This window comes from Macrobrachium nipponense, chromosome 8, assembly GCF_015104395.2.
Source record: "Macrobrachium nipponense isolate FS-2020 chromosome 8, ASM1510439v2, whole genome shotgun sequence".
Lineage (NCBI taxonomy): Eukaryota > Metazoa > Arthropoda > Malacostraca > Decapoda > Palaemonidae > Macrobrachium > Macrobrachium nipponense.
Genome location: NC_087203.1, coordinates 48462004 through 48475642, shown reverse-complemented (window position 1 = coordinate 48475642; position 13639 = coordinate 48462004). Strand labels below are relative to the sequence as shown.

Here is a 13639-nt window from a genome sequence, read left to right as displayed (position 1 = left end):
AAAAAAAAAAAAAAAAACATTGACAGCAAACGTAAAATAAAAGAACAAAAAAAAAAAAGCCTTCACACGCCATCGCCTTCAATTAAGCACCATACGTCATGTCTAATGATGTTTACCTAGGCCAGAACGTCAACAAAACATCCACAGTAACGACGTTTGTCCAGAAAGTGCCATTACGCGGGGTGTTGGGAAAAGGGTAAGGGGGTTGGTGGGCGAGTGAGAGGCAGGTGTTATGCAATTAGCAGTTCTAGTTATTTATTTATTTATTATTATTTATTTATCCAATTTTATGTATTATTTATTTTTATTTATTTTTATCAAGTCCTTTTTTTGAATTTTTTTATTCATCTATTTACTTATTTTTATTCATTCATTTTTAATTTATTATTTATTCATTTATCTATTCTTTATTTATTTATTTGTTTATTTATTTATTTTTATCTATTTGTTTGTTTATTTATTTCCACTAATTTGTTTTTATTACTTTTTTGTTTATGTATTTTTATTTATTTATTTATTTTTATTTATTAATTTTTTATTTTTTATTTATTTTCTTATTTATTTTTTTAATTAATTTATTTACTAATTTATATTTATTAATTTGTATTTATTCATTTATTGTGTTTAATTAAATTATTTTTTTACTCATTTATTTTTATTTGTTTATTTCTATTTATTTATATATTTTTATATATATTTATTTTTATTTATTTATTTATTTTTTATTAATTTTTATTAATTTTTCATTTCTATATATTTCTATTTATTCATTGTATTTATCTATAATTTTTTTATTTTGTTATTTTATCTACTTTCATTATTTTTATCAAATTATATTTATTCATTTATTTTCACTCATTTGTAGTTGTAACTGTTGATAATGAAAATAATTTCTACATCCTTGAATACAAACAGAAATAACCTTCATTTATTTTACAATTCCTTGATTGAAGGTCTTAAAATGTATAAAGTATTTACACACACATCTAAATATTTAACTTTAATTTTTTTCCTGCGTCTCATTTTCAATTTTTGTCTTTATCCTCTTCATTTTAATAGCATGATTATTTAAGTGCCTTAGTCTAAAATATATAGAGAGCTTTGCAAAGAATTCAATAATCTCTCCAGGGACCTTTTCTCGTCTCGTCTCGTAGGACAATTAATTAAGAAAACTCCTCTGACGGCATATACAGCTCATCCCTAGTTACCATCCCATTCATCTGCATTTTTACACTTTTTCATATTTTTTCCTAATTGTGGATATTTTGTAGAAAACTGTTTGACAGTATAACCACCCATATATTTAAGAGCTTCTTCTTCAATTACAGTGGCAGCCTTTTTTTCTTCTTCTTTCTTTATCCAGAATCTGATTTGTTTATATTTTCTGTGTGGCACTCAGAATCTAAATCTTTAAACAATGAGCTGGTCAAGTATATTTCTAATGCCAATTCTCTATCTTCACTGAATTACATGCACTCATTTGTCAACATATAATTGTTGCTCTTTGCAATGATGTTTGTTTTTTCACTAATTATTTATACATCTTTTCCGGGAATCAGTGACCCGAGCCTAAACTTAGATTCAACAACATTAGGGTGATCGTATTATGCCCTTCATTTGCCTTATGCAACCGAACAGATGCTCTAGGCAGTCTTCATTCTTCAACTTTTGCGTCATGATGTAATCAACATTAAAAACATCTTTAACCATATTACAAAGACCAATGACCGACTTGCTAGAAAGAATTATGCCTTTTTGAAATTTGTACAGACATCTTGTTTTCTGTAATTTTACTTTTAAAAAAGTCATTACCTTTATGATCGCTCCAAAGTATTTATTTGAAATTCTTTATTAATCCCAAAACCATTTTTCGTTGGTATGTCGCCATGCCTGTTGTTTGAATTCATTATGTCAAACCAGTCATTTATCACTGAGATAAAATCAACTTCCCAAAAACCTTAAAGCACTTGCACAAGATGACGATAATGACTGTGCTGTCCATTAACAGGTAGATGGAGTTCATTCATTTTATAGGCCAGCACATATTCTGTACTAGATTTCACGGATGCTTGTGCCAGAAATGAAATCACTGCCTAAATAAAAGCTTAAATTAATTAAGTTATTTCTGACTAATTTTATCAACTGTCAGCACTTGGGTTCTTGGATGGAATCCTATTGGCAAGAGGATCAATGTCCAATTCTTTCCACATGCGAAGAGTGGCTGATCCCATGTCAGAAACAATAGCAACAACGGGATAACCAACAGCTTCAACATGCATTTATGATTTCTAATAGTAACTAGTTCCTCGCTGGACGAGTGGTTTTCGCGCTCGGCTGCCAATCCGGTGAAGTTCGAATCCCGGCTCGACCAACGCGGAACCAGAGGAATTTATTTCTGGTGAGAGAAATTCATTTCTCGATATAGTGTGGTTCGGATCCCACAATAAGCTGTAGGTCCCGTTGCTAGGTGACCAATTGGTTCCTAGCCACGTAAAAAAAAAATATCTAATCCTTCGGGCCAGCCGTAGGAGAGCTGTTAATCAACTCAGTGGTCTGGTAAAACTAAGATATACTTAACTTCTAATAGTAAATGCTTTAGATTTAAAATAAATTGGTTGTTTCTACTTTCCTACAAGACCTTGTAGCATTGGTAGTGACGGGCGAACTGTGGCTAGCGTGAAGAGCCCAGAAGGGTGACTCAGGGATGATCCTCTGTCCGACTGACCTCTGTATTGGCCTTGTAAATTCTGAGCCAACTGAGAGTAGCTGAGCAACTAACTCACCCACTCACTGACTGTCGTCTCTCCTTGCTTTTCGCAGCTACACTGAAGCGGGATGAATGCAAAGAGATGCCCGGTGTCTATCCTCCAAATGCTACCTCAGAGCAAGGTCTAAAGTGTCAAAGACGCAGGCTACGAGTGCGTTTGGAGGTGAGGGATACTCAAGTTTTGTACAATCTCAACTTGATGGCAAAATGACAAAAGATAAGGTGTTATCATTCAAGAACTAATATGCAGATGACATTCCATTCTTCCTTTGCTGTAAAGTTGATTTTTAAGTTCTACCTTGCATTCAGTTTCACAGACCTTGAATTGTACTACTGTACTCTGTGTCTTGTTTAAATCTGATAAATTCTCTAGATTGACTCTGATATCATTGACTTGAGATCCTCTTTTCAACAGATGTAGATGAATGTATCAGCAATCCATGTGAACGCGAGATGCTTTTCTCCACCTGCAAAAGGTACTGTACCACTATGTGAATGTTGTGATCTAGATTTTGTAAGTAATCAGTGTATGAATATTGTCTGATACGCTAAGTTTGTGAATCATATCTGTTGTTTATGTTTGGGTGAGTCACGTGACCAGAGAGTGTTCTGAATTCTCCCCCGCTCTCCAAGTGTTGACTCGTCAATGCTGTATGACAAATTGGTAACTTGTTTAAGAAACTAATGTTAATCATTCTCAGCTTATCAATAAGACCCCTTAACTCTACGAATGCATCTGCGACGAAGGGTATCTTCCTAGCATATCATATGGTTCTTGCATGGGTAAGTTTCTTTGACAAAAATATGACACAAGATAGGGATTACTATCATTCAAGAACTAAGGTGCAGATGACATTTCCATTTTCCGTTTTTCCTTTCCTGTAGAGTTGATCTGCAAGTTTTCTATGAATCCGCATCTGATATCACTGACATGAGCTCATTCCTCTCTTCACCAGAGTAGATGAACGTCAATGCAGAACGGAGTTTGTGGTCATTTTCGGTTGAGTTTCATAACAATCTGCCGGGGATCCGAAATTCCCTCTCAGAGACTTTTGTAAACAATACTTTATATTTTAAAAAGATATGGTTTGGTACCAAACGGTGCCTCTAACAGACGAGTCATGTATTAAGCAGGGAAGCTCTCCACGCCCGATCAAAATCAAGACAAACTTCTTAACGCAGTTGCAGGTCTAAAAACTTCCCTTCTGGCTTCTTTTTGCTGAATGATTTATAGATGAGTGAGTTAAGTGTAAAATAAAGCAGATCATTTGTGAAGATTCTTTTAAGTCCTCCTTATGATTTAAGAGTGGACGGCTCTACTCATTTTCTTCGTAATACCACATACATATAAACATTCATATAATATATATATATATATATATATATATATATATATATATATATATAATATACATGCATTAAGCTACAAATATCCATTAATATCCAATTCGCTCTACCTCGGAATTAATGTATTTTCATATATGATGTTACCCGCAGAGAAATTTTTTAACTGATAATAGTTTCGTCCTGTCGTGGATTCGAACCAGCGGACAGAGGAGAAATCAGGACTTCAGTGACGTAGTCGGTTACATCACTGAAGTCCTGATTTCTCCTCTGTGCGCTGGTTCGAATCCACGAGAGGACGAAATTATTATCAATTTAGAAATTCCCCTTCGGTTAACATATATGAAATTATATTAATTCCGAGGTATAGCGATGGATATCCTTCATGAAAGTGTAATAATATATATAAGTAGCACATATGAGGTACGAGAGACGAGTCACCAAACAGCAGTCTTACAGGAGATTTATCATAAGAGAAGAACACAAACAACGGGACTAATGTAAGTATCGAAGGCAATTACCAAACGATTCATCAAAGTTAACGTATGTCGAAGACAACCATAAACAAGGTACATATAATAGAATTAAGATGTAAGCTAACGAGTTATGATATATAGCAGAACGAGAGATCCATCATAACAAAGACAACCACTACAGCAACGAATCAACGTATTCGTCAATAAAGTGCCGACAAGCAATTATTCAAACAATACAAGATATCAACTAGCGAATGGACTGGCTAACTATCGTTAATTACCAAGGGTAAAGAAACTGACTATATAATAACAACTCCTCTTACCTTCAGAAATGACAACACATATAGCCACTGACCTGATGCACGCATATGCAACAATATATATCAACTCCACTGGTAATAACTAACGACAATATTCCAAAACACAGGAATATAAATAATAGAAATGGCACTAATGAACACAGAATATTAACATAAAACAACACTTATCATGCCCAACGTGACATGACAACGAAATACCAAAACACAATGGCAACAATCCGATATTCTCTCTCTCTCTCTCTCTCTCTGACTCGTTATATACGTATTATCCCTTGTCCATTCTCCTTCGTGACTCTGGGTCGAGTGTCAGGATAACCTCTCTTGTTTAGGTCTCGGTATAGACTGCTGTAATGGTCTATATATGCTGAACCCTGTAACTTTGGCTGAACTACCTAATGGTATTCTGTACATGGTAATTACTTTTTTTGATACCAAACAAGCAGTTTGCCTGTCTTGAATAGTAATAAAAAAAAAGGAAAACAAAAAGAATAAACGTAACCAAACAGTATAAACAAAATTAATGAAAATAAACATAAACTTGTAATACCTCCACCGCAAATTTAAAAAGCATGGGTAGTGCTTTTTAAAAACAGGAATATACAAAAGAAGTCACATTTGAGTACAAGTCACAATCGGGTATAAAAAAAAATTATACAAAAGAACGTGAAAGGGCATCAGCTATTACGTTATCTTTTCCTTTCACATGCTTGATACTGATGTTGTATTCTTGTAATACAAGAGACCATCGCATGAGACGTCTGTTCTTATTGTTGAACTGATGTAGATACTTTAAAGGGTTATGATCTGAGAATATCTCTACCTCTGCAGGACTTGAATTTACATATACTTCAAAATTGCTGTTGTAATGGCGACATCAATGCTAAACTTCCTTCTCGATCGTGCTGTATTTACTCTGGCTGCGATTTAATTTTCTAGAAAAATAGCTAACAGGAAAAAGAATGTCATCGTATTTCTGCATCAGCACTGCTCCGATACCAATGTCGCTTGCATCTACCATCATCTGGAATGGTTTGGAAAAATCTGGTGAGCGCAAAATAGGTTTGGCACACAAAATACTCTTCAATTGCAAAAATGATTTCTCAGCCAAATCTGACCAATTAAAATTACATCTACTACTTAGAAGATTCGTTAAAGGTGCAGCTAATTCTGAAAATTTAGGAACAAACCGTCTGAAATAACTACACATCCCAAGAAACTGTCTAATTTGCTTCTTATTTTCCGGAGTCTTAAATTTAATGATAGATTCAATGTTGCTGTTCTTAGGCGAGATATTTCCACTTCCAACTTGATAACCTAGATATGTAATCTCTGCCTTACCGAACTCACACTTCTTCAAGTTAACTACTAATCCGTACTTTAGCAAAGCTGAAAATAAAGATCGAATATGTTTTAGATGCTCCGACCAAGAATTGCTATACACAACCACATCATCTAAATATACTGTACAATTCTCTACATCTCTGATCACAAAATTCATAAGTCGTTGGAACGTACTAGCAGCATTGCGTAAACCAAAAGGCATAATTTTGCAATGAAATAAACCGTCAGGCGTTATGAAAGCTGTGACACTTCTGGACTCTTCAGTCAACGGAACTTGCCAATATCCTTTAAGCAAATCAAATTTACTGACAAACTTTGAGTGCCCTATTTTGTCAACACAATCGTCTATGCGTGGTAATGGATATGAATCAGGGATAGTCAACTCATTCACCTTCCGATAATCAATACACAACCTGAAATTACCGTCCTTCTTATCTACCAATACTACCGGAGAACTCCATGGACTGTTACTTGGTTCAATTAAGTCATGTTGCAACATGTAATCAATTTGTTTCTTAACTTCTAATGCTTTAGGTGGGGATAATCGATAAGGTGCCTGTCTAATCGGATTAGCATCTGGGACTAACTTAATGTCATGTTGAATACAATTCACTTTACCAGGCCGATTCTGAAACAATGATGGAAAGTCCCTAAGTACCTGTATAACATCTTTTACTTGTGAATCAGGCAAATATGACAATCTTTCTTCCAGTTCTGTTAAATCAACTCCATTTTTACTCCAATCATATTCACCTTTCACACTTGTCTCTTCTTCATTCATATCTTCACTTATTTCATTACTAATTTTAATAGATTTACTATGCACTACCGCAACTGGTTTAATTACTTCCTTTTGGTAATATGGCTTCAGTAAATTGACGTGAAAGACTTGTTCCTTGTTACGTCTGTTAGGCAACTCTACTATGTAATTTAAATTATTTACTCTTCGTCTTACTATACCGGGTCCAACATACCGGCTTTTAAACTGTCCTGGAATAGGTATAAAAACAAGTACACTATCACCTTCCTTAAATTGTCTCAACACTGTATTTTTATCATACTTTCGCTTCATACACTCCTGCGCTTTCACTACATTCTTATTTGACCATTCTATCATCCTCTTCAACTTCTCTTTAAATTCTGTAACATGATTTAAAACATCAAATTTGCTCTCACCATTATCACTCCACTGATCTTTAATCATATTCAAAGGACTCCTTACCTCGTGACCGAATGTCAATTCAAAAGGGGTAAACCTAAGCTTTCATTTGGAGATGATCTAATTGCAAACAAAACATATGGCAAATCAACATCCCACTGACTTTGAAATTCAGACCCATACTTAGTTAAAGCATTTTTCATAGTTAGGTGAAATCGTTCTAACATCCCTTGGCTTTCTGGATGGTATGGCGAAGATACAACATGCTTAATATTCCATTCTAGCATTTTCTTACTAAACAACTTACTCATAAAGTTACTGCCTCTATCTGATTGTAATTCCTTTGGAAAGCCGAATCTAGAAAAATAATCTGTTAAATGTTTGATTACTACTTTACTGGAAATCTTGCGTATCGGGATAGCTTCTGGATATCTGGTGGTGCGATCCATGATAGTTAAGATGTATTCATTACCTGATGATGTTTTTGGTAGCGGTCCCACTATATCTATCACAATCTGCGAAAATGGTTCTGTTAGTACAGTTATTGGTACAATAGGTGCTTTAGGTATAATTTGATTGGGCTTACCTACAACTTGGCATGTATGACAGCATTTACAATATCTATTTACATCTTTCTTTAATGAAGGACAAAAAAAATGCTTTCTCACTTTGTACATAGTCTTGGCAATACCAAAGTGTCCTCCACAAAGATTATCATGGGCTTGTTGCATTATTACATTTCTATACTTCTCAGGGACTACAATTTGATAATCTACATATGCATTACTAGCATTTGCTAATTTTGATCTGGACAATCTATACAATACTTCATTTCTAATGAAAAAACAAGGCTTACTTACATCCGATACTTCATTTTCTGGAACAGCATTCTCAAAAATGTTACTTAAACCTTTATCTTCTTTCTGCGCCTTTACTAAATCTTTTCTGTCACCTATACACTTCAACGACTCTTGCACTGGAATATTACCCACTACCACTTCCTTCTCCAAGTCTGCCAAGTTGAGATCTTCATCCTCATCTACTGTCGTCAACTTACTCTGAGCTCTGGTTACGGGAGCTATAGGTTTACTGGTCACTTCAACTACTTCTTTACTTACTCTTTCCCCTCTCTGTTGAACTGGACATATTACATCATTACCTATTATCACATCTATACCTGGAATGGGCAATTGTTCTATAATCGCAAATCTATGGGTACCTTGAACTAGCTCTGACTCAATTTTAAATTCAACAAGTGGACATGACACAGACGAATTAGGAAAACCTCCTAGCAGAACAAAATTATCTTCTTTACTCTCATAATTTTCTGGTAAACTTTTTCTTAATACACATGACTGAGACGCACCAGTATCTCTTAACATAACTAAAGTTTTACTTACAACATCTGGATTCTTTAACACTCTTATTCTACCTTCATGCAGATACTCTCCAAAATTCTTCAACACTTCATTCGTTTCATCACTCTTACTATTTTCAAAATCAACTTTACTCATTTTACTCACATACTCATCCTTACTAACTTGACATCTTGAGATTAGTGTTACTTTACCTTTTGTCTGTTTACACTCAAACTGAAAATGTCCTAGTTTACCACATTTGTAACATGTTATCTCTTTCTTATCCTTACTTACTTTAGGGGAGTTATTCTGTGTTTGATCTCTAGTTACATATTTTCTACTTGGCTGATAATGACTATAACTATACTTATAAGTTCTGGGTTGATAAGTCTTACCATGAGTTAGTACAAATCTATCAGCTGACCTGGCTGCTTCTTCCAAAGTTTTATGATCTAACTCTTCCAAGTGTACTCTGACATCCCTAGACATACTATTTTTGAAATCTTCAAGCAAAAGAAGTTCTCTAAGATCTACAAAATCAGTAATTGACCTAGACCGGAGCCAATTATCGAACAATACAGACTTATGCCTCGCATAATCAAAAAATGTCTGGTTTGCTCCTTTCACATAATTTCTGAACTTTTGTCTGTACGCTTCGGGAACAAGTTGATAAGCGGACAACACAGCGCTCTTCACTACCTCATAATCTATGCTATCATCGAAGCTAAGTGTAGCATAAGCTTCCTGAGCTTTCCCTACAAAAACTGATTGCACAATAAGAGCCCAACTCGCTTTCTCCCAGTCTAACTGTTAGCTACTTTCTCAAAAGCTAAAAAAACTGACTCACATCTGTCTCTGAAAATTTAGGTATAAGCTTCTGAGTCCACACAGTAAAGTGTCCTGCCGAGTCACCATCACCACTACTTTCACCTTTCTTTACTTGCTCCAACTTTATCTCCAACTGTAACTTCTCCTTCTTCTCTGCTAACTCCTGCCTTCTAGCTACTCTAGCTTCTCTCTCAATCTGCCTGTTCTCTTTCTCTATTTGCATATGTTCCTTTACAAACTCAGCCAACTGCTTACCCTCATATCCGAGTTTTTCTCCTATAGCAGTAATAGATTCTAAAGTAGACATTATGAATAATATATAAAATAACCCCGCACGAAAAATGCACAAAAATATGCTACCACACCGTACTATCATGAAATAACTACAAGATTCCAGCACAATACATAATAACTACTCTCACTGAGAAAAATGCAAGAGGAAGCATCCTTGGCAAGGTCGCCAAATATGTTACGTGCCTGTGCATAGATTTTATGGGATATTTTATATCCAGGTTCTTTGCTAGATAATGGCGACAGTGAACCTATGACAGGTGTAACACAGAGTAGTTAAATACTCTAGAAATATAATATTGATGATAAAGTGAGATGCACCTACTAGCACAAACTCAAGTGAGGGCAATTAAATGCAAGGCAAAACTTATTATATTTATTAAAATATATTCGGCACTATCCAAAACGCCATACTCGGGTTCTGCAATTGATAAAAGAAAACCCAATATAAATGTATGGTAATAACTACTGCAATTAAATATTAAGGGAATATAATATCAGATAAAATGATTAACCTAAATATACTCTGACTTGCCTTTGATGGATATCCTTCATGAAAGTGTAATAATATATATAAGTAGCACATATGAGGTACGAGAGACGAGTCACCAAACAGCAGTCTTACAGGAGATTTATCATAAGAGAAGAACACAAACAACGGGACTAATGTAAGTATCGAAGGCAATTACCAAACGATTCATCAAAGTTAACGTATGTCGAAGACAACCATAAACAAGGTACATATAATAGAATTAAGATGTAAGCTAACGAGTTATGATATATAGCAGAACGAGAGATCCATCATAACAAAGACAACCACTACAGCAACGAATCAACGTATTCGTCAATAAAGTGCCGACAAGCAATTATTCAAACAATACAAGATATCAACTAGCGAATGGACTGGCTAACTATCGTTAATTACCAAGGGTAAAGAAACTGACTATATAATAACAACTCCTCTTACCTTCAGAAATGACCACACATATAGCCACTGACCTGATGCACGCATATGCAACAATATATATCAACTCCACTGGTAATAACTAACGACAATATTCCAAAACACAGGAATATAAATAATAGAAATGGCACTAATGAACACAGAATATCAACATAAAACAACACTTATCATGCCCAACGTGACATGACAACGAAATACCAAAACACAATGGCAACAATCCGATATTCTCTCTCTCTCTCTCTCTCTCTCTCTCTCTGACTCGTTATATACGTATTATCCCTTGTCCATTCTCCTTCGTGACTCTGGGTCGAGTGTCAGGATAACCTCTCTTGTTTAGCTCTCGGTATCGACTGCTGTAATGGTCTATATATGCTGAACCCTGTAACTTTGGCTGAACTACCTAATGGTATTCTGTACATGGTAATTACTTTTTTTGATACCAAACAAGCAGTTTGCCTGTCTTGAATAGTAATAAAAAAAGGAAAACAAAAAGAATAAACGTAACCAAACAGTATAAACAAAATTAATGAAAATAAACATAAACTTGTAATAATATTATATAAATATATATATATAGATATATATATATATATATATATATATATATATATATATATATATATATATATATATTATATATATATATATACATTAAGCTACAAATGTCCTTTAATATCCAATTCGCTCTCATTACCTCGGAATTAATGTATTTCCATATATGATGTTACCCGCAGAGAAATTTTTTAATTGATAATAATTTCGTCCTGTCGTGGATTCGAACCAGCGGACAGAGGAGAAATCAGGACTTCAGTGACGTGGTCGGTTACCTCACTGAAGTCCTGATTTCTCCTTTGTCCGCTGGTTCGAATCCACGAGAGGACGAAATTATTATCAACAAAAAATTCCCCTTCGGTTAACATATATGAAAATATATTAATTTTGAGGTAGAGCTAAGTGGATTTTAAAGGACATTTGTAGCTTAATATATATATATATATATATATATATATATATATATATATATATATATATATATATATATATGCACATGTGTATATATGTGTGTTTCATGCATGTGCCTCTTATACACTGCAAATTTGATAGAAAATTGGCATATTTAGTGTTTTCTTTTATAAAAGTTATTCATTACAATATTGTATCCATACCGATAGTGGCTTCCTCGGATTTGGAAAGAGAACTTGTGCTTCTTATGCAATGTGAGGCGTCACTTTTAAATGAACTCGTCAGTAATAATGCTGACAGTCAGTTTCTCTCTATGCCAGAACCAATAGGGTGAAATTCCAGGGCTGCTCCTCCTCCTTCTCCTTCTCCTCCCCCTCCTCATCGGCGGCAGCTCAGTGGAGGCTGGTTGGTGCTTCTGCTGCTGTTGTGTGGGGGGTTTAGGGAAGGGAAAATGAACTCAGCATCACTGACATCGGACGCATCAACAGAGCGAACATCACTGATGACAGGACCTGAGATCAATGCTAACAAAACTGTATATATTTCCACAACAAAATAAGTTAGTACTAATCAGATTTTGGTCTGCGCTCTTTCTTTCTGTTTGTTACAGGATTCTCGTGATAAAAAAAAAATAAATAAATAAAACACTGTGTTTATGAATAAGCTTAGAATAATTTATATATACATATATATATATATATATATATATATATATATATATATATATATATATATATATATTATATATTGCTACTTTCAAAATGCATATTTCCCCTCTTTGAAATGTCATGTAGAATTGTGCAACATTTTTTCAGATTCCTAGATAGTTTAGAGATAGGATGTTCAGATTTCACATAACATAATATGAAAAGAATATATATATAACGTAGTATGTAAAAAGAGAGAGATTTTCTTTGTCCGTTCGAAACTACGAATGTTTACCTTTTATGTCATCATTGTGAGATTAGAGGACCTGCTTGAGATCCGTTTGCTTTCCTAAATCAGTCAACGCATTTGATAAGCGATCGAATTGAGTCTTGCGTTGTTATCAAAACGTCAATCTTAATTATTGCTCAACCTCCGTTTTGATCGGGTACGTGTCTGTTGAGCAGAATCGTCTTATACGTGTATGTCTTTGATCAAAACCACATGGGGATTGCACATTTTGTGAGTAAGATTGCGTAAGATTACGGAGCTTCTAGAAGCATTATTGTGTTTCAGAACGTTTTGTGTCATCTGCCCTGTCCAGTTTCCGCAAGGAAGAGAATTCATTATATCTTAGAACCTCGAGGCATTAACATCTCTCTCTCTCTCTCTCTCTCTCTCTCTCTCCATTGCATAGCACTTTTGATCTTAAAGTAACGTAACGTAAATTGGTCACTCGTAACTTAGAATTTCATGTTTGATATTTCTTAGAGTTTATTTAGTATTAAATAGTGTTTTTGTGGAATCTGAACAAACATTGTTTCGTAACGGCGCCTGGTTTTTGTGAAAGTGTGATACATGCTGCAGCAAGAAAGAAAGAAGTTGGTATACCAAGGTAAAGTTTGTTATATTTTTATTAGTTGCAACTAATGACTGATAGGAACAGTGATTAACTAATAACTAATAACAGATGGTTGTGAAGGTTTGGTAAAAACTGATGGTTACAATGATTTGAGTGAAAAAGATTTACAGTCTTACACTTTGCTGATTTTTTGTGCTTGTGTTTGTTCCACTGTTTGTGCACTTGTTCATTTTCTTATTGAAGTGTGCCTTTTTATTTTGTATTTTCATTTGCATTTACAATTTAATTGATTTAGTTATTTTCATTGCTTAATCATTACAC

The 13639-nt window shown here is 34.4% G+C and overlaps 1 protein-coding gene and 1 long non-coding RNA gene across 2 annotated transcripts; one reads left to right on the top strand and one right to left on the bottom strand.

The window, feature by feature from the left end:
* Positions 1-1171: 1171 nt before the first annotated feature.
* On the top strand, positions 1172-4022 carry LOC135223257 (uncharacterized). The gene is made up of 3 exons (XR_010316442.1): positions 1172-2930; positions 3183-3243; positions 3724-4022. It is a non-coding gene; the product is annotated as an uncharacterized LOC135223257 (long non-coding RNA).
* Positions 4023-7484: 3462 nt separating this feature from the next.
* LOC135223084 (uncharacterized) lies at positions 7485-9900 on the bottom strand. The gene is made up of 2 exons (XM_064261590.1): positions 9609-9900; positions 7485-9520 (listed from the first exon to the last, which is right to left on the bottom strand). Exons 1-2 carry the CDS (start codon positions 9898-9900, stop codon positions 7485-7487), a joined length of 2328 nt encoding a protein of 775 aa, XP_064117660.1.
* Between the last annotated feature and the right edge of the window lie 3739 nt (positions 9901-13639).

Bases quoted from the DNA above. Each gene is read 5' to 3' on its own strand.
- LOC135223084 (XM_064261590.1), bottom strand. From the start codon at position 9,900: ATGTCTACTTTAGAATCTATTACTGCTATAGGAGAAAAACTCGGATAT. The intron at 9,521-9,608 runs GTCAGTTTTTTT...CAGTTTTTGTAG, and splicing joins ATTTTCAGAGACAGATGTGA to GGAAAGCTCAGGAAGCTTAT.